Source organism: Anomaloglossus baeobatrachus, chromosome 3 (genome assembly GCF_048569485.1).
Source record: "Anomaloglossus baeobatrachus isolate aAnoBae1 chromosome 3, aAnoBae1.hap1, whole genome shotgun sequence".
Taxonomy (NCBI): domain Eukaryota; kingdom Metazoa; phylum Chordata; class Amphibia; order Anura; family Aromobatidae; genus Anomaloglossus; species Anomaloglossus baeobatrachus.
Window position 1 is genome coordinate 417,538,426 of NC_134355.1, and position 22,362 is coordinate 417,560,787.

At 38.9% G+C, this 22,362-nt stretch overlaps 1 protein-coding gene across 2 annotated transcripts in view; it reads left to right on the forward strand.

Annotated features, from left to right (window-relative positions):
* The window catches only part of CSMD1 (CUB and Sushi multiple domains 1), a 2,926,925-nt gene that overhangs the window by 2,846,004 nt on the left and 58,559 nt on the right, over positions 1-22,362 (forward strand). For both annotated transcript variants that reach the window (XM_075340315.1, XM_075340314.1), the window contains exon 63: positions 5,150-5,261. In XM_075340315.1, coding sequence (XP_075196430.1) covers positions 5,150-5,261 — 112 coding nt within the window. The remainder of the gene's footprint in view (positions 1-5,149; positions 5,262-22,362) is intronic.

Consider the following 22,362-nt stretch of genomic DNA (forward strand, 5'->3'; position numbering starts at 1 on the left):
GGCAAGCACCTACCTTTCACTCATCTACCTCTCTTGCAATCCTTTAATGTGTGTTGCCATCAGAGTGTATGAAGGTATTATTCATGAGTGGGACTGAGCGGAAAAGCAGTGTGAGCTGGTGCATGAGGGCTCAAAACCCAGCAAGTCTACAGCGGTAACTACCCACTGCTTAATTTTAACTTAATTTGAAAGTTGTAAATGCTGGCCTAGACCCTATTTTATGCATCACCCATGCCTGACTGTTGCGCCAACACATTATTGGTACTCTGGAGTAAGTGATATTACTTCCCTTGTGTCTGCCCTTAATTTTGGGAGATGGGGATTGGGACGCCTAGTTTGGTCTTTTTGTTTTGTGTTGCCAGTAGCAGTAGGGCTCCTAAACTGGCAGGCATTCACCTTTCTTTCACTCATCTACCTCTCTTACTATCCTTAACTGTGTCTTGCAATGAAAGTCTATGAAGCTAATATTGGTGCCACCTGAGTGTGGATGAGCATAAAAGCAGTTTGAGCTGTTGCATGAGGTATGAGGGCTCCCAGTCCTCCAGGCCTACACCTGTCCCTCATCCACTTCAATATTTCTTGTAATAGTCTAGGAAGCTATTTTTGGTGCTTTCAGCTGTTTTGGCAGCTTTCCCCCCCCCCCTTGAATTTGTGTATGCCTTTGGTTTTGCCTCCCATTTAACTCAATGGGGTGTGGATATGTTCATCGAACTGTTTAATGAGCACCAGGAATGTTGGTGAACAAAACCAAACCAAAACCTTGAAAGGTTTGCTCATCTCTACCCAGAAGTACAAGGTGTTCCGTGCTCAGAGATAGGGTCAAAGTCAAGAAGGTGTGTTCACAATCACTGGGTGTGATTTTCTAATATTGATGCATTACATCATTATTTTATACTGATGATTGAGGTTTTCTCGGTTTCTCGTTCCAAAACTCAATTCAATTGAACCGTTTTTTGATAATTACTCAAAGTCAAGAAGGCTCAAACTCGACCACCAATCAACAAGATAAATAAGTTAAAATATCAATATTTGCCTAAGAAATATCTGAAGACATATTTTTCAAAGGTTTTATGGACTGAGAGTAAGGGTGCTTTACACGCTGCGTCATTGCTACCGATATATCGTCGGGGTCACGTCATTAGTGACGCACATCTGGCGCCGGTAGAGACATCACAGCATGTGACACCAAGGAGCGGCGATCAATGATCACAAAATTGTCCAAAAACAGTGATCGTTGACACGTCGCTCCTTTCCTTAATATCGCTGCTGCCACAGGTACGATGTTGTTCCTCGTTCCTGTGGCACCACACATCGCTATGTGTGACACCGCAGGAACGACAAACATATCCTTATCGGTGTCCACCGGCAATGAGGAAGGAAGGAGGTGGGCGGGATGTTACGTCCCGCTCATCTTCGCCCCTCCGCTTCTATTGGATGGCCACTTAGTGACGTCACGGTGACGTCGCTATGACACCAAACGCACCTCCCCCTTGAAGAAGGTATGTGCGTGTGACGCTGCCGAAGCGATAATGTTCGCTACGGCAGTGAATACCAAATGTCGCATGTACGTCAGGGGCGGGTGCTATCGCGCTCGACATCACTACCAATCGCTAGCGATGTCGCAGCATATAAAGCACCCTTAACTCTTACTGAACCAGATGGATGGACTCATGATTGAATAGTAATGGGCGCAATCTAAATAAATCTCTCTTACCTATTGCCAGATTTTAGAAGAAACTCTCTTCACATAATTCTTATAGGAAACAGTCTGCATCTTCAAAGAAAACCATGATTTTTATACAGGACAATGCTTCATTGCATACATTGAAGTACCCCACTTCTTGAATAGACATGTCTTTGCCCAGTCTTGACATTTCAACTTGTCTTGTTTAGTGGTGTTAACATTAAGCCTTTCCTTACCTTAGCAATGTCTCTTTGTAATGCTTGTGGGTGTGAGCGGGAAGTTGAGTTACTGGGCCACAGCACAAAGAATACCTGAGGGGCATGACTATGGCTCACACCAGGTTTCCATCAGAGCCTCTGATGGTGAAAGTGGATTTGGCTACAGAAATAAACCAGCTGCCACTCAGGAAGACCCAGTGATGCAACAGCTGTCCACAGGAGTATGAGCACTGACAGTCCCTGATAAGGGAGGTACAGCTGGGATGGCTGATTAAGCAGATTCAGCCGATATAGAATGATGTGGCAGCAATAGTTGATACAGCAGGTTCGGCCGATATGGAACGATGTGGCAGGAGCGACTAGTACTACGAAACAGACAGGTGTAAGTAATACATAAGCAACACATAAGTAAGGGACCTTAACAACTAACAATGCATATTTAGGATTAGACCACATTACCCCAGCACCTCCCATAAGGGTAGGGTGCTTTAGATACCTAGTACCTCTCAGCCATAGGTGCACTGGCCTTTTAAGAATAGGTGTGCACATGCTTGCCCTAAGTGTTTTCCCAGGAGGCCTGTGTAGCGTACGCAGGCTCTGGGAGCTGGCAGCAGGACCGTGGAAGGAGCAACTACCACTGAGCAGTCAGGAGGATGGGTGCGCTAAGTTATCCTTTGGGAAGGGAGTCAGGACAGTGCAGGGACACTGGTGGGGGCGTTAAACTTTGAGCACTGAACATTTGGTACTTCTGAGTACTAGAGAGAGGTTGCAGTTGTGAAAAATTACAGCAATGGAGGATAAATGGTTCCTGCCATTTCACAATTGCGTATTCTCAAATTTTTGCCAAATAATGCACATGTTTTCTTCTTAGCATGCTTTTCAATCTTGTTGACTTTTAATGGTTCTGGGATCATACCCCAATATCTCAGCAATTCCAGTGATAAATCCCTTTGTAAGACTTCACAATTTTTGACTTTTCAGTTAGTTAAATCTCTTTTTTTTGTCCATTTTGCCTGAGGAAAACAAGTTTCCTTATAATTCAGCACACATTGGTGTTCATATCCTTAGGCCATTGCTTCCCTCATTATACACATTATACAAATACACATTGCCTTCAAACCAATAAACATTCAAGTTTAAAAAGTGTGGGGTTTAAAACTCTAGATAAGAATAATGATATTGTCAAAATATTCACTTGTCTATTACTTCAACATACAATTTATGTATAAAGAAAAATACCTTGAAATACAAATTGTTTAAGAAATATATATGGGTTTACATTATGTTCTAAATCTGTCTGTGCTAAAAAATGGTGCATATTGTTAATACAGTTGAAACCAGAAGTTTACATGCATTATCTAAAAGACACATATGCATGTTTTTCTCACTATTTGACATGAAATCCAAATAAACATTAACCGTTTTAGGTCAATTAGGATTCTGAAAATTATTTATATTTGCCAAATTCCAGAATAATGAAAGAGAGAGTGTTTTAAGGCATTTTTATTACTTTCTGGAAAGTCAAAGATTTACATACACTAAGAGTACTATACCTTTAAACAATATGAGACAGCCAATATGATGATGTCATGCCTATGGAAGCTTCTGATAGGTTTATTGGCAATATCTGAGTTAATTAGAGACACTCCTGTGGATGTATTTTAATGTACATCTGAAACACAGTGTTTCATTGTGTAACATCATGGGAAAGTAAAACAAAATCAGCCAAGATCTCAGGAAGAGAATTGTGAACTTGCACAAGTCTGGTTCATCCTTGGGTGCTTTTTTTAGATACCTGAAGGCACCTCTTTTATATGTACAAACAATTATAGGCAAGTAGAAACAAGATATGAATGTTCAGCCATCATACCGCTGAGGAAGCAGATGGGGTTCTGTGTACCAGAGATGAACGTGCTTTGGTCAGATATGTGCAAAAGACCTTGTGAAGATGTTGGCGGAAGCTTGTAAGATTTTGTCATTATCCACAGGGAAATGAGTACTGTATGATCATGGGCTGAACGGCAGAAAGTCCATTCTGCCAGGAAGAAGACATTACTCTGAAAGAAACATAAAAGCCCCAAATTAATGTTTACAAATGCACACAGGAACAAAGACCTTAATTTTTGGAGACATGTCCTGTAGTCTTAAAAAACTAAAATTGAACTGTTTGGCCATAATAACCATCGTTATGTTTGGAGGAAAAAGGGAGAAGTTCTGAAGCCTAAGAACACCATCTCTGTGAAACACGGGGGTGGAAGTATCATGTTGTGGGGTTGTTTTGCTGCAGGAGAAACTGGTGCACATCACAAAATAGATGGCATCATGAAAAAAGAAGATTATGAGGCAATACTGAAGTAACATCTCAAGATGTCAGCCAGGAACTTAAAGCTTGGGCGGAAATGGGTCTTCCAAATGGACAATGACCCAAAGCATACTGCCAAACTGGTTACAAAGTGGCTTAAGGATTAAAAAGTCAATGTTTTAGAGTAACCATCAGAAAGCTCTAATCTCAATCTTATTGAAAATATATGGGCAAAGCTAAAAAGGCAGGTGCAAGCAAGGCAACCTACAAACATGGCTCATTTATACCAGTTCTGTAGGGAGGAATGGACCAAAATTCTTACCTACTATTGTGAGCAGCTTGTGGAAGGATATCTAAAACATTTGACCCAAGTCATACAGTTTAAGGGCAATAGTACCAAATACTAATGAAATCTATGTAAGCTTTTGACTTTGCAGAAAGAAATAGAAAAGCCTTAAAACATTCTCTCTCTTATTATTCTGGCATTTGGCACATATAAATAATTTTGGTTCCTAATTGACCTAAAACAGGAAAGGTTTATTCTGATTTCATATGAGATAGTGAAAAAAACATGCAGATGTGTCTTTTTAGACAGCGTATGCTTATAACCCTCAGCCTAATTTCTGATGTAGATGAAACTGGTTCTGTCTCTGATACCACATAGATAGAAATGAATGTCCATTACATGTATAAATACATAAAGCCATATGTTTGTATGCTATTGTTAATCATTTAGTTCTATAACATAATTTAATCTTAAAAGAGAAAAAACTCAAATTACATGCTGGGATCTTTTTTATGTTTTCTTTATTACTAGAACATATTCTTTCTTATGTGGAAAGAAGTTGCAAAATCCATTTGTGGTCCTCATTATAATTTAAATAGCTTTCTCCATTTGCTTCATCCGTGGGTTACTGACATATTTGCACATATTTTTTTTTCAAGATTGGGAGTTCAGTCTTCTTTAGATGTCGAAAGGGCTACCATGTTCAAGGCTCCACTACACGTAATTGCCTTGCTAATTTAACATGGAGTGGAACCCAACCAGAATGTATCCGTAAGTGTTATGAATGATTGCCTTATTTTCAACTATCTTCTCTGAACAGAGATATATTTTAAGTACTTATAACATATTATGTCTCCAAAATACAGCTAGAAAGAGATATTACAAAGGTACATATTCATTGATATGATGTGGACATTTCACAAGTTTCATGTATTTAATAAGTTTTACAAGGTTATTGTATTTCTTAAGTTTCTACAAAGACAATCAATAATTATACTCTCAGTATTTGTTTCCAAACATTGATGTGTGTTACTAATAATTTGAGATTGTGATAACAGCCAATCTGTAGATGGATTCATAGCCAGACTCAATTTGTAAGTAAACAATTAGCAATTTCTATAGCAAGATAGCTTTGCAAGCATTCAACATTGATTAGCCCACTCAATCAATTTATTGGCTGCCTACAATGATGTGAGAAGAATGGCTGAGCACTGAATACAAGAAAACAAGTTTTGTGATTATATTTAGTTCAATTTTATGTACCATAATACATAACGCTGTAAGTAAAACAATATATGCTTCTGAATGTTTTATTGTTAGCCTTTCTATATGGAGTCTACATAACTCAATTTCCTCAATCAGTAGTAATAAGTGAACCAGCCAATATTTGAATAAGATAACTCTCTTTAGTTTGGAAAGTAAATTAATTTTGCATCAAAATTACTTGATATAAAATCAATTGTCTTTTATTGTGCTCTTGGGTCACTCAAGAGAATAATCAAGAGAATGGTAAAAAAAAAACCCTCATTGCTCATCTGTCATACCACCGCTACCATTTCTGGCCTTTTCTATGCAAGCAATGTGCTCTCTCTCCAGCTTCTCCATACGAAAAAGTAATTCTTTTTATCCTCACCCCATTTCCAGGCTTGTGCATATCAGTCAAATAATGGCCGATCATCTCTTACTTTTATGAATTTGGACAAAGAAAATCACAAAAATATTGGGGTAGGGAAAATGCAAATTTTAGGGATTAATCAAGTAAAATTTAATTCAGTTTGAACCAATTTGTTCGCCTCGATTTGTCAAATATTTATGGGGTTTTTTCTCTCTCTTAAAGGTTAATGGACTAGGAAAAATATCTTTAATAAAGATATATATTTTACAAATATTAAGGATAAACATTTTAATCTTATACATATATGTATAGTTAATTTAAGACATAAAACAACATGAAATATCATTTTCTTTAAAAAGAAGCTGTCATGACTCATCACAATTTTGCCAGTTAAAGTACAGGCATGGCTATAACTGGGTTTTCTTTTCCTGCGGGTCCCTCTGCCTGTCTCCGCCGTTTGAATGATGGATCACTGCTTTTTCAGTGACCTGTTTCCTGTTTAAATTTTTTCATTGGCTCAGTCATTGATGGCGATGGCATGTGTATGCATTGATTTCCTTGCAGGTCTTCAATAAAATAGCATCAGGGTGGTGCATGAGCAAATCGAGAACTCGTCTCCCTGATATCTCTAAAACACACGTTATCTTTAAATATAAAATTTTAACACACTAGTATGAACACCTTGCTAGGTATAAGAAAAAACAAACTATATTCCATATTCTACATATTTTTGTATACATATAACTATGGCATAAGGCACATTTAAAACAACCTTAATGGAAAATCTAAAAATGTAGGACATCCATAGTTTTCTGAAAAATATACATACATATCTAAAAAGTATAATGATGTTAACATTAGGCAAGATGATACACCATTATAATTTAGAAATATTTTAACAGTGAAATGGTATTGCATCTCTGTACAATTTGCTTGAATAGGACAATGCTACAGTAAACTATGATTGCAAAACAGTATCACTCTGAACCGATCAAGAAAAATACAGGCAATCCATGTGGATCTGACTATCAACACCTTGACACCACTGAATAACCGTTGTATCTCAAATGATTGATTTTGTATTATTGCTGGATAAAATTGTTACTTGATAATGCAGACAAACAATTTATTTTAACTTAATTCATATAAAATGAATACACTTAAATTATATTGCAGAAATTACAAGTCTACAATGATTTTTTAAATCCTCGTGTCCTCATTCAAACACATATTCCAAAGGAGTTATTCAACCATAAAAATATATTACTAATTATCTTGACTTTATAAGTCAAAATTAATTATACTGATATAGCCTATAGACATGAGTGGATCAATATGCTGAGGGTCAAATTCAAGTTGAATTTCCTGAAAATTGCAAGTCCCCATGAGTTCAAACAACTGGTATTTCAATTTGTGAAGATTGTAAAAAAATCCATGTCTGGTGCCATATCACAAAGTACTGAAGATTAGAGCAGCCAGAAGGCAAGCTTATAACAGTAGATGCAGCCATTCTGGTTTCATCATAATGCCATGTAGCTAGCACATCTCATGGTCTAGTGCATCCAGGGCATCATGGGATTGCTATCAAAACCACTGTAAAATATGACGGTCAATCAAGCAGTGAAGATTTTCTGCTTTCTCAGGCTAAGGATAGGTCAGAGTTCACAGCTTATTTTCCATAGGCATAGAAAAAGACCTACATCTAATAGTCATTGACTAATGCATATTTGAATTGCATTAAAATAGCAGTGGTAGTCTCAGACTGTAAATTATAATCTAAAATTTCAAATGAAAGGGAGATGCTGTGCCTAAATAGCCAGTTTAACTTTATTTATCTATGATATACAGCAGTATCAGCATCTTAATAACATTTTGTCTTCCTCCATTGCCAATAAGTAGGGCAGTTTAATACCCCTCTGTCCTAATTTTGCTACTAAAGAAAAATCCTGAAGCCAAGGCTTGTGTATCACAGAAAGGTCAATTGAACATTTTTTAAGACTGTATTTGAGATAAGAGCTAAAAAGGAGTTCATTGCATTCCTAGGAGACCTTAAAGGTTATGCACATCTTTTTCAAGCATTTAGAGCCTTGCAGTGTTAAGATTTGTGGAATATTTATTTACCACAAATCAAATTTTTGAGGAAAATTTGGCAAAGCTGGCAATTTAATACAAAATCTCCCCATGTCTAGTTTCTTACCATAGCCATTTATGCCACATCCACTTTAATTAACTCTTAATTATATTGATAAAGAAGTTTCCAATAGTTGCAATGGAGAGAAAATTGCTCTTCTTTGTGGTTCTGTTGAAACAAGTCAATGGAAATATCCAAGATCGAACACAGCTTAACTTTGGCATGAAAGAAGTTTCTCAATGGGTAGAAATCCAATAAGTATAAATACAAGTGCATCTCAATAAATTATAATACCATCAAAAAGTTTTTTTATTTCAGTAATTCAATACAAAAAGGAAATGCATATTTTATATAGTAGTCACTACAAACAGAGTGATCTATTTCAAGTGTTTATTTCTGTTAATATTGATGATTATGGCTTATAGCTAATGAAAACCCAAAAGTTTTTATCTCGAAAATTAGAATATTATATAAAACCAATTGAAAAAATGATTTTGAACTCAGAAATGTTGTCCTACTGAAAAGTATGTATAATAAATTCACTCAATAATAGGTTGGGGCTCCTTTGCATGAATTACTGCATTATGGAAGCCCAGTTTGCTTTGATAGCAGCCTTCATCTCATCTGCATTATTAGGTCTGATGTCTCTCATGTTCCTCTTGACAATACCCCATAGATTCTCTATGGGGTTTAGGCCGGGCAAGTTTTCTGGCCAATCAAGCACAGTAATACTGGGGTTATTAAACTAGGTATTGGTACTTTTGGCAGTATGAATAGGAGCCATGTTCTGTTGGAAAATAAAATTTCCATCTCCAAAAAGCTTGTTGGCAGAGGGAAGCATGAAGTGCTTTAAAATTTGCTGGTAGGTGATTGCGCTGACTTTGATCTTGATAAAACACAGTGTAGCTACAACAGCAGATGACATGACTCCTCAAACCATCACTAATTGTGGAAATATCACACTATACCTCAAACAGCTTAGATTGTGTTCCTCTTCACTCTTCCTCCAGACTCTGGGACCTTGAGTTGCAAATCAAATGCAAAATATACTTTCATCTGAAAACAAGACCTTGGACCAATGGTCCAGTTATTTTTCTCCTTGGCCCGGGTAAGATGTTTCTGGCTTTGTCTATTGGTCATAAGTGGCTTGACACGAGGAATGAGACAGTTGTAGCCGATGTCATGGATATTTCTGTGTGTAGTGGCTCTTGAAGCACTTTCTCCAGCAGCAGTCCACTCCTTATGAATCTCCCCATGTTTCTGAATGGCCTTTTCTTAGCAATCCTATCAAGGCTGCAGTTATCTCAGTTGGGTTTTCACCTTTTTTACCACACTTTTTCCTTCCACTCAACTTTCCATTAATATGTTTGGATACAGCACTCTGTAAATAGCCAGCTTCTTTACCAATGACCTTTTGTGGCTTACCTCACTTGTGGAGTGTGTCAATGTCTGCCTTCTGGACATCTGTCAAGTCCGCAGTCTTTTCCATGATTTTGTAGCCTACTGAACCAGACTAAGGGACCATTTTAAATGCTTAGGAAGCCTTTGCAGGTGTTTTGTGGCAATTATTCTAATTTTCTGAGACAATGACTTTTTGGTTTTCATTGGCTGTAAGCCATAATCAACAACATTAACAGAAATAAACACGACTGCTTTATGGTTTGTAAGGGTCTGCTGTATAAATAAAGAATTTAAAAAAACTAAAACAGAAATAAACACTTGAAATAGATCACTCTGTTTGTAATGACTCTATAGAATATTTGTTTCCCTTTTTGTATTGAATTACTTTAATAAATTCATTTTTTGATGATCTTCTAATTTATTGAGATGCACTTGTATGTCATACATGTGCCAATTTATATAACAGATAAGCTAAACTCTGCAACTTTTCTTTACATTCTTAAATATCAAAGATTGAAAGGGATTAGATACAAGCACCAAAGACAATTGAAAATTATACACATTTATTCAAGCTTTTAAAAACGTATTTATTCATCACTGATTTATTTTTTTTTCACTTTTGCCCTTTAATTTTTTCATTCCTCTTTTCCAAGACCCATAACTTTTTTATATGTCTGTTGACAAAAACAAGCCAAAAGAGGGCTTTTTTTTTTAGAGTCAATTTGTAATTTTGAATGACGCAATTCATTATACTTTACAATCTAATGGAAATGGCAAAAAAGGTAAAATTGAAAAATGACCTGTCAACATTATTCTTCAGATGAGTATGATTATGGTGTTACCAATCTTGTCCTTGTTATTATTTTAGTTTAAAAAAAAATCTTTACATTTTTAAAAGAAACATTTTGTTTGTGTTGCCTTTTTTATTCCCATAATTATTTTATTTTTATGCAAACCGAATATTGTGAGGACTGGCCCTTAATTAACATTTTCATTGATACCATTTTTAAGTCTATTTAATTTTTTTTCCCTTTGGTTTTTAAGATACAGTTTAAATAATCTTATACTTTGATAGACACGACCATAGCAAATACAATTTTTTTTTGCTGTATATAGAGAAATTGTGGTTCTCCTATTAAGGTCACCTTTTGGCTGAACTTCACAGGAAGACTAATTTGACCTGGCAAAATGAAAAGGGAATAAATAATCATTGGTAATTTTCATTATGTCTGCCTGTGGTCAAAGGCGATCAGCATGGTTTTACACCTAAGGAGAGTCAGTTATACATTATTGTGAGTAGCGCTTCTATTTTTGTATTAATATGGCCTGGCTTTTAGAAATCCGCCGGCTACTATAGTAACTTATTAGTTTCTGGTTTTAAATGCTGTGATTGACAGTGGCATTTCAATAGTTAAATTGCAGCAATCAGAGCAAGCGCCAATTGCTGTGGTTACATTCAGACTTTGGCTATGTACCATATATAACATCTGTCTGGAGACACCGCTCAAGAGCTGGCTTCCTATTTTTCTTAGCTACCTATAATGGAAATGTACATTCTAGATGATTAAGGGATTAAAGTGGCTTTCTTATGGACCAAAGAGCATTTGGTAACTGTAGTTAGACATACACTGCAGCTTTATTGAAAATCTCTATTTATTAAAATGTTGGCTAGACTATACATAGCAAGCACCTTTTACCTATTGAGTACCCCACCCTCTGTTTCTCCATAGATTGTAAGATTGTGAGCCAGGCCCTTAGGCTGAGGCCACACGGGGATTACTGCGAGTCCTCACATGACACTCGGCCCACACTGGCAGCACAGCGGGAGCTGAGTGTCATGCGAGTGTCATGTGACTGTGGTCTGACCGTGCGATCAGACCACAGTTGCGTAGGTGAGGGCCGGCGCTGAGGAGGGGAGAGCCAGCGTTGTGGAGGAGAGGGAGGGTTTTATCTCCCTATCTCCTCCGTTGCTGGCTGATGAGAGAATTGCACTGCTCTCGCATTACACCGATGTAATCCGAGAGCAGTGCAATGTTTCTCTCTCCCCCATAGACTTGAATGGGTGCGATTGGAACAAAATCGCATTCCACCTGCAGCATGCTGCGATTGTTTTCTCAGTCCAATTAAGGCTGAGAAAATAGTCGCTCATGGGAGCTACCCCATAGAGTAATATTGGTCCGAGTGGAATGTAATTTTTTATCATATTCCACTTCCTCCGTATTACTTGCCATGCGTGCTGACCCTTACTGCCCTTGTAACTTTTGAGCTAGGTTTAAGTTTGTAATGTCTTTATTGCCTGTACATGTTCCCAATTAATTGAAAACTGCAATGTTGGCGCTATATGATGAAAACTATTATTATATTATCATTACTTACATTCACCTTATCCAAATTGCATTTCAATTTAAACAATTAACTTACTACTTCTCACTTTAGGGTTTGATAAATAGTTTCAGTAATTGATATAATTATTTTGAATCAATTATTTAAATATTATCACACATAGGTTCAATGTAGATTTCTTAGCACAGTATAGAATTAAATTCCATAATGTCCTATTGCTGCACAATATTGCTATGCTGCACAAGGACACCATATAATTCATTCCAATTCACAGAGGCTGTCTGAATAATGTAAAATAGGTCTATTTTCATTCATATGATGCAACCTTTACCATTAGCTCAGTAGCCTGAGGCAGAAAGCTCTAAGACGAATACATGGCTAACTTATAAGGGTTCCAGGATCATGAACAATTTCTAGAACTTTTATTGTGAGCACAATGTGTTAGTAAAAATTTAAGTATTGTGAGTTCTCATTATGGCATTTTTATTAGTTCATATAATTGAGTAAACTAAGTAATATACATTAGGATATATGATTGTCTAGGGTTTCCAACCATTCATAAATTTATAGACAGTATACAAAAACCAGGTAATTTTTCTGCTGTTTAAAGCGTTTTTGATAAAAAAAGCACCATCTGTAGTTTTGTTACCATAAATGTTTGTACTGCGTATGCACTGACATGTGTAGTGCAAATGCAATACAGAGTCACTGGCAGTGAATTAGCAGGATAAGCAGTTATTGTGTTGGCCCATCAGTCAGAAGTGCGAGATTCTGTCCTGCGTATACCACTCTGATTCATCCTTCAGAGAAACTCCATTCCTCTGGAAGCAGCTCCTGGTTTCTCCACCGACCTTTGCACTATGCTATTCTTGCGCTTACTCTCTGACTTTGGGACAAAGCATTATGAAGTGGTGTATATCTAATATATAAAGCTGAATGTGTGTATGTGTGTGTGTGTGTGTGTGTGTGTGTGTGTGTGTGTGTGTATGTCCGGGATTGGCATCTGCACCATCGCAGCTACAGCCACAAAATTTTGCACACTCACACGTCTGGACCCCGAGAACGTCATAGGCTATGTTGTGAGGCGAAATTTTAACCCTGCACGTTCCAATTTACCAATCAATTTTTCCCCTATCTACATAATGGGGAAAAAGTGAAACGAAAAGTGTATCCGCACCGTCGCATTTACAATCACGAAATTTTGCACAGACACCTCATGTGACCCAGGGAGTCGTAGACTATGTTTTGCCAGGAAAATTTAACCCCGCGCTTTACAGTTACTCTCCAAAAAAACATGCCTCCATTAAAGTAAATGGAGCCTGGAACTACAGGTTATTAGTAGGAGCTGTGATTGGTTGCTATAGGAACAAAAGACATTCATAGTATAAGAAGCTTATATGTGAGGTAATAAGATGTCGGTGGGGAGACTGACAGACAGATAAAGAAAGAGACAGACAGAGACAGACAGGGAAGAGACAGAGAGATAGAGACAGACAGGGAAAGAGACAGACAGAGACAAATGGTGAAAGAGACAGACAGAGACAGACAGTGAAAGAGACAGACAGAGACAGACGGGGAAAGAGACAGACGAGGAAAAAGACAGACAGGGAAAGAGACAGACGGGGAAAGAGACAGACCTGGAAAGAGACAGACATAGAAAGAGACAGACCTGGAAAGAGAAAGACAGACATGCAGACAGGGACAGAGACAGACAGGGAAGGAGGAGACAGCCAGAGAGACAGACAAAGATAGATGGGGAAAGACACAGACCTTGATAGAGACAGACGGGGAAAGAGACAGAGAAACAGAGACAGACAAGGTAAGAGACAGACAGAGACAGGCAGACAGGGAAAGAGACAGACAGGAAAAGACACAGACAAAGAGACGGGGAGAAAGATGGGGAAAGAGACAGATCTGGGAAAGAGACAGACATAGAAAGAGACAGATGGGGAAAGAAACAGAGAGATAGACAAAAAAAGAGACAGACAGAGACAGGCAGACGGGGAACGAGACAGACTGGGAATGAAACAGACGGGGAAAGAGATAGACAGAGCACATTACTTGGCCAATTTAGTTAAATATGTGTGGAATATCTGTGGTGTTAAAATATATGCTGTGAAACGCTTCTATTAGCTTAGTTTTTGCCTTTTAATAATTACATTTCTATCTATTTGTTTTGTGGTTTTTGTGTGCAGAATACATTTTTGTTAATACATTCTATTTTGTTAACAACAGTTATTAACCCGGGCGAAGCCGGGTAGTACAGCTAGAACTAAATATTATTGTCAACGTGGAGTGAAAAGAAAAGGATGATCCGGCACAAAATCTCCTTTGGTAAAAACATCCAAAATTTATTGAAACATCATTAAAAATAGCGTGAAGACCAAGTATCCACTCAGATGGAAAGCATGGAGGTCATGATATCTTTACGCGTTTCGGACAGTAATAAAAGCAAAAAAAGTCCTTAATCATAAGTGTCTCATGAACACTGCAGAGCTACTGAAATAGACTAATCTGATGAATGAGTAGGAGGGAGGAGTGGAAATATGCTAATTACATGCAAACATCAGGTGGAAGTCAAAGTTAATGGAGTCACTCTTCAGTTAGGGTTATGTGATTAATATATAAAATTAATTATATGTCCAAAAAAAAAAAAAAAAAAACAGGAAGGGAAAACAGGGTAGATATAAATAAAAATAGGAATAAATATAAGTATAAATATAGAAATGAAATGAAAATAAATATAAAGAAATATATATAAATAAGAGTAGATGTGAAAATAACAGAATTTGGTATTAAATGATCTGGTGGGCATTAATGTTCCAAAAATGTAAAATTTATATGTCCAATGTGTCAAAGTTGTATTAAATCATTTCGCATAATCTAGAATGGATATAAATATAATCCACCACCATACGGGGATCCACATTAGTTATATGTGTGTAAATGAATCTCCCCTTGGTTCAAACGAGGGGAGGGGGGGGGGGGAAATATAGGTAGGAAAATACATAAGGAAACAAGTGCAGGACACATTATACATGGGCTCAGAACTCTGACCGGAGGAACTACAAGTGCAGGACATATTATACCCGAGCCCTGAGCTCTGACAGGAGGAACTATAAGTGCAGGACACATTTTACCCGGGCCCTGAACTCTGACAGGAGGAACTACAAGAGCAGGACAAATTATACCCGGGCCCTGAGCTCTGACAGGAGGAACTACAAGTACAGGACACATTATACACGGGCCCTGAACTCTGACAGGAGGAACTACAAGTGCAGAACACATTAAACCCGGGCACTGAGCTCTAACAGAAGGAACTACAAGTGCAGGACACAATATACACAGGTACTGAGCTCTGACAGAAGGAATTACAAGTGTAGGACACATTATACCCGGGCCCTGAGCTCTGACAGGAGGAACTACAAATGCAAGACACATTATACCCGGGACCTGAGCTCTGACAGGAGGAACTACAAGAGCAGGACACATTGTACCCAGGCCCTGAGCTCTGACAGGAGGAACTACTAGAGCAGGACACATTATACACAGGTCCTGAATTGTGACGGGAGGAACAACAAGTGTAGAACACATTATACCTGGGCCCTGAACTCTGACAGGAGGAACTACAAGTGCAAGACACATTATACACAGCCCTGAGCTCTGACAGGAGGAACTATAAGTACAGGACACATATACACGGGCCCTGAGCTCTGACAGGAGAAATTACAAGTGCGGGATACATTATACCCGGGCCCTGAGCTCTGACAGGAGGAACTACAAGTGCAAAACACATTATACCCGGGCCCAGAGCTCTGACAGGAGGAACTACAAGAGCAGAACACGTTATACACAGGTCCTGAGCTGTGACAGGAGGAACTACAAGTGCAGGACACATTATACACAGGTCCTGAGCTGTGACAGGAGGAACTACAAGAGCAAAACACATTATACCCGGGCCCTGAGCTCTGACAGGAGGAACTACCAGTGCAGGACACATTATACACAGGTCCTGAGCTGTGACAGGAGGAACTACAGGTGCAGGAAACAAAAAATCCCCATAATTATAATACCCCACTAACTCAGGATCATGGGTGCACGGGTGTATCTGTCTGCTAAAAAATAAACCTCAGGTCGGAGCGATAATTAAATCCGTTAGGGTATCTGGAATTTAATTTAAGAATCCACTTAGCCTCCGCCAGTAGTAAGGCTTTAAACCAATCACCTCCACGTGGAGGTCTAGGAATATATTCAATGCCCGTAATCCTAAGTGTAGAAAAATCTCCTGCATGGTTCTCGATGTAGTGTCTAGTCAATCCTGATAGGGAACGCTTTCTGACAAGTGTAGCATAGTTCAAAGAAGCTTTATCCTGGGCAGCCATTGGAATACGTAAGTGTTCCGAAATCCTTGTCCTTAGGGTACGTGAGGTACAACCCACATAATTCTTACAACATAAAGTACATGTTGCTACATAAATAATGTGTGTAGAAGAACAATTGATGAAAGTCCTGATATCAAAATTTTCCCCATCGCTACCCAAAATGAATTTATTATTAAGCATAAACTTGCAAAGTCTGCAGCGATTGGATCCACATTTGAAGGATCCCTGGATACTGAGCCAGTTTTTGCCCGATTTACCAGATTTATTGCGGGCATATCTACTGGGCGCAACTGAGTTACCTATAGTATTTGCCTTCCTGGCTACTATGTTAACACCTGATTGAAGAATGTGACTTAAGGTGGCATCCTGACAAAGTAAGGGAACAAAACGTAAGAGGGTTTGTCTGATTTTAAAGAAATCTGTACGGAAAGGTGTTGAAAATGTAACACGATTTCCAATCTTAGGGGGTGTAGGACGGTCCATCAATAATGTGGCCCTAGGTCGATTAGCAGCAATGGAAGAAGCCCTCCTAAGAATTGAATCTGAGTATCCTCTTCTCCTGAGTCTCCCTTTGATGTTACTAGCTTCCTTATGATAGGAAGCTTCAGTAGAGCACAAACGTTTGGCTCGTAGAAGTTCCCCCACAGGTAAGTTGTTAATAGTGTGGGGTATGTGGCAGCCCTTTATTTTCACCTTGAGAAGTATAGCCCACTGGATGATGTAGTGAAAGAATTCATTCTCATGGTGACAGGTTTTTTACTGACTCACAATTTTTTCGAATTCAATGGCGATTTTTATCTCCAGATAGCGGGTTGCCCGATGGGAGCAAGTTTCTCCTGCGCCTTGGCGAATATCTACATGGCCTACTGGGAGGAACAGTACATCTACACGGACAATAACCCCTTTATGGGTACCCTTGTCTGGTACGCTAGGTACATAGACGACCAGATTTTAATTTGCAAAACTGGCCAATTTGATACCCCCCAGGAGGCCATGAATAACATCAAGGCATATTTTGACAATAATTCCCTCAATCTAAAATTCGATATGAATTTATATATGGAAACAGCTCCTTTTTTGGATGTCCTACTATCTGGAGAACCAGCCACAGGCTCGATACATTCCACCTTATTCAGGAAGCCAACTAGTGGAAATACATCCCTTTATGCCACCAGCTGCCACATACCCCACAATATTAACAACTTACCTGTGGGGGAACTTCTACGAGCCAAACGTTTGTGCTCTACTGAAGCTTCCTATCATAAGGAAGCTAGTAACATCAAAGGGAGACTCAGGAGAAGAGGATACTCAGATTCAATTCTTAGGAGTGCTTCTTCCATTGCTGCTAATCGACCTAGGGCCACATTATTGATGGACCGTCCTACACCCCCTAAGATTGGAGATCGTGTTACATTTTCAACACCTTTCAGTACAGATTTCTTTAAAATCAGACAAACCCTCTTACGTTTTGTTCCCTTACTTTGTCAGGATGCCACCTTAAGTCACATTCTTCAATCAGGTGTTAACATAGTAGCCAGGAAGGCAAATACTATAGGTAACTCAGTTGCGCCCAGTAGATATGCCCCCAATAAATCTGGTAAATCGGGCAAAAACTGGCTCAGTATCCAGGGATCCTTCAAATGTGGATCCAATCGCTGCAGACTTTGCAAGCTTATGCTTAATAATAAATTCATTTTGGGTAGCGATGGAGAAAATTTTGATATCAGGACTTTCATCAATTGTTCTTCTACACACATTATTTATGTAGCAACATGTACTTTATGTTGTAAGAATTATGTGGGTTGTACCTCACGTACCCTAAGGACAAGGATTTCGGAACACTTACGTATTCCAATGGCTGCCCAGGATAAAGCTTCTTTGAACTATGCTACACTTGTCAGAAAGCGTTCCCTATCAGGATTGACTAGACACTACATCGAGAACCATGCAGGAGAATTTTCTACACTTAGGATTACGGGCATTGAATATATTCCTAGACCTCCACGTGGAGGTGATTGGTTTAAAGCCTTACTACTGGCGGAGGCTAAGTGGATTCTTAAATTAAATTCCAGATACCCTAACGGATTTAATTATCGCTCCGACCTGAGGTTTATTTTTTAGCAGACAGATACACCCGTGCACCCATGATCCTGAGTTAGTGGGGTATTATAATTATGGGGATTTTTTGTTTCCTGCACCTGTAGTTCCTCCTGTCACAGCTCAGGGCCTGTGTATAATGTGTCCTGCACTGGTAGTTCCTCCTGTCAGAGCTCAGGGCCCGGGTATAATGTGCTTTGCTCTTGTAGTTCCTCCTGTCACAGCTCAGGACCTGTGTATAATGTGTCCTGCACTTGTAGTTCCTCCTGTCACAGCTCAGGACCTGTGTATAACGTGTTCTGCTCTTGTAGTTCCTCCTGTCAGAGCTCTGGGCCCGGGTATAATGTGTTTTGCACTTGTATTTCCTCCTGTCAGAGCTCAGGGCCCGGGTATAATGTATCCCGCACTTGTAATTTCTCCTGTCAGAGCTCAGGGCCCGTGTATATGTGTCCTGTACTTATAGTTCCTCCTGTCAGAGCTCAGGGCTGTGTATAATGTGTCTTGCACTTGTAGTTCCTCCTGTCAGAGTTCAGGGCCCAGGTATAATGTGTTCTACACTTGTTGTTCCTCCTGTCACAGTTCAGGACCTGTGTATAATGTGTCCTGCTCTAGTAGTTCCTCCTGTCAGAGCTCAGGGCCTGGGTACAATGTGTCCTGCTCTTGTAGTTCCTCCTGTCAGAGCTCAGGGCCCGGGTATAATGTGTCTTGCATTTGTAGTTCCTCTTGTCAGAGCTCAGGATCTGTGTATAATTTGTCCTGCACTTGTAGTTCCTCCTGTCAGAGCTCAGTACCTGTGTATATTGTGTCCTGCACTTGTAGTTCCTTCTGTTAGAGCTCAGTGCCCGGGTTTAATGTGTTCTGCACTTGTAGTTCCTCCTGTCAGAGTTCAGGGCCCGTGTATAATGTGTCCTGTACTTTTAGTTCCTCCTGTCAGAGCTCAGGGCCCGGGTATAATTTGTCCTGCTCTTGTAGTTCCTCCTGTCAGAGTTCAGGGCCCGGGTATAATGTGTCCTGCACTTGTAGTTCCTCCTGTCAGAGCTCAGGGCTCGGGTATAATATGTCCTGCACTTGTAGTTCCTCCGGTCAGAGCTCTGAGCCCATGTATAATGTGTCCTGCACTTGTTTCCTTATGTATTTTCCTACCTATATTTCCCCCCCCCCTCCCCTCGTTTGAACCAAGGGGAGATTCATTTACACACATATAACTAATGTGGATCCCCGTATGGTGGTGGATTATATTTATATCCATTCTAGATTATGCGAAATGATTTAATACAACTTTGACACATTGGACATATAAATTTTACATTTTTGGAACATTAATGCCCACCAGATCAATTAATACCAAATTCTGTTATTTTCACATCTACTCTTATTTATATATATTTCTTTATATTTATTTTCATTTCATTTCTATATTTATACTTATATTTATTCCTATTTTTATTTATATCTACCCCTTTTTTCCCTTCCTGTTTTTTTTTTTTTTTGTACATATAATTAATTTTATATATTAATCACATAACCCTAACTGAAGAGTGACTCCATTAACTTTGACTTCCACCTGATGTTTGCATGTAATTAGCATATTTCCACTCCTCCCTCCTACTCATTCATCAGATTAGTCTATTTCAGTAGCTCTGCAGTGTTCATGAGACACTTATGATTAAGGACTTTTTTTGCTTTTATTACTGTCCGAAACGCGTAAAGATATCATGACCTCCATGCTTTCCATCTGAGTGGATACTTGGTCTTCACGCTATTTTTAATGATGTTTCAATAAATTTTGGATGTTTTTACCAAAGGAGATTTTGTGCCGGATCATCCTTTTCTTTTCACTCCACGTTGCCTGTTACCGGTTGGGATAAACCGAAGGATCCTAGGCACCCGCTAGGCTGAACAGTCTGGGCAGCAGGTGAGCTGAAGTTTTCTTCCTATTTACCTCTAAATATTATTGTACTGTGTATATAATATACAGTCATATGAAAAAGTTTGGGCACCTCTATTAATGTTAACCTTTTTTCTTTATAACAATCTGGGTTTTTGCAACAGCTATTTCTGTTTCATATATGTAATAACTGATGGACTGAGTAATATTTCTGTATTGAAATGAGGTTTATTGTACTAACAGAAAATGTGCAATCCGCATTTAAACAAAATTTGACCCGTGCAAAAGTATGGGCACCCTTATCAATTTCTTGATTTGAACACTCCTAACTACTTTTTACTGACATACTAAAGCACTAAATTGGTTTTGTAACCTCATTGAGCTTTGCACTTCATAGGCAGGTGTATCCAATCATGAGAAAAGGTATTTAAGGTGGCCACTTGCAAGTTGTTCTCCTATTTGAATCTCCTATGAAGAGTGGCATCATGGGCTCCTCAAAACAACTCTCAAATTATCTGAAAACAATGATTATTCAACATAGTTGTTCAGGGGAAGGATACAAAAAGTTGTCTCAGAGATTTAAACTGTTAGTTTCCACTGTGAGGAACAGAGTAAGGAAATGGAAGAACACAGGTACAGTTCTTGTTAAGCCCAGAAGTGGCAGGCCAAGAAAAATATCAGAAAGGCAGAGAAGAAGAATGGTGAGAACAGTCAAGGACAATCCACAAACCACCTCCAAAGACCTGCAGCTTCATCTTGCTGCAGATGGTGTCAATGTGCATCGGTCAACAATACAGCGCACGTTGCACAAGGAGAAGCTGTATGGGAGAGTGATGCGAAATAAGCCGTTTCTGCAAGCACGCCACAAACAGAGTCGCCTGAGGTATGCAAAAGCACATTTGGACAAGCCAGTTACATTTTGGAAGAAGGTCATGTGGACTGATGAAACAAAGATTGAGTTGTTTGGTCATACAAAAAGGCGTTATGCATGGAGGCAAAAAAACACGGCATTCCAAGAAAAGCACTTGCTACCCACAGTAAAATTTGGTGGAGATTCCATCATGCTTTGGGGCTGTGTGGCCAATGCCAGCACCGGGAATCTTGTTAAAGTTGAGGGTCGCATGGATTCAACTGAGTATCAGCAGATTCTTGAAAATAATGTGCAAGAATCAGTGACGAAGTTGAAGTTACGCAGGAGATGGATATTTCAGCAAGACAATGATCCAAAACACTGCTCCAAATCTAATCAGGCATTCATGCAGAGGAACAATTACAATGTCCTGGAATGGCCATCCCAGTCCCCAGACCTGAATATCATTGAAAATCTGTGGGATGATTTGAAGCGTGCTGTCCATGCTCAGCGACCATCAAACTTAACTGAACTGGAATTGTTTTTGTAAAAAGGAATGGTCAAATATACCTTCATCCAGCATCCAGGAACTCATTAAAAGCTACAGGAAGCGACTAGAGGCTGTTATTTTTGCAAAAGGAGGATCTAAAAAATATTAATGTCACTTTTATGTTGAGGTGCCCATACTTTTGCATCAGTCAAATTTTGTTTAAATGCGGATTGCACATTTTCTGTTAGTACAATAAACCTCATTTCAATCCAGAAATATTACTCAGTCTATCAGTTATTAGATATATGAAACTGAAATAGCTGTTGCAAAAACCAAAATTGTTATAAAGAAAAAAGGTTAACATTAATAGGGGTGCCCAAACTTTTTCATATGACTGTATAGGGTATATAGAGGGGAGCCATGCATAGACCACTCTATTATATTTTAAAGTGTAGAACAGTGCATATATTATACTAGAAGGTGGCCCGATTCTACGCATCGGGTATTCTAGAATTTACGTATTGTGTAGTTCATGTATGATTTTTGTTATATATATAGATGTTGTTGTGTGTATTTACCAAGTGTTTGTGTAGGGCGCTGTACATGTTCTGGGTGTTGTCTGGGTGTGGTGGGGGGTGAGAGCGGTGTTGTATGTGTGTTGCGTGTGTTGCCTTG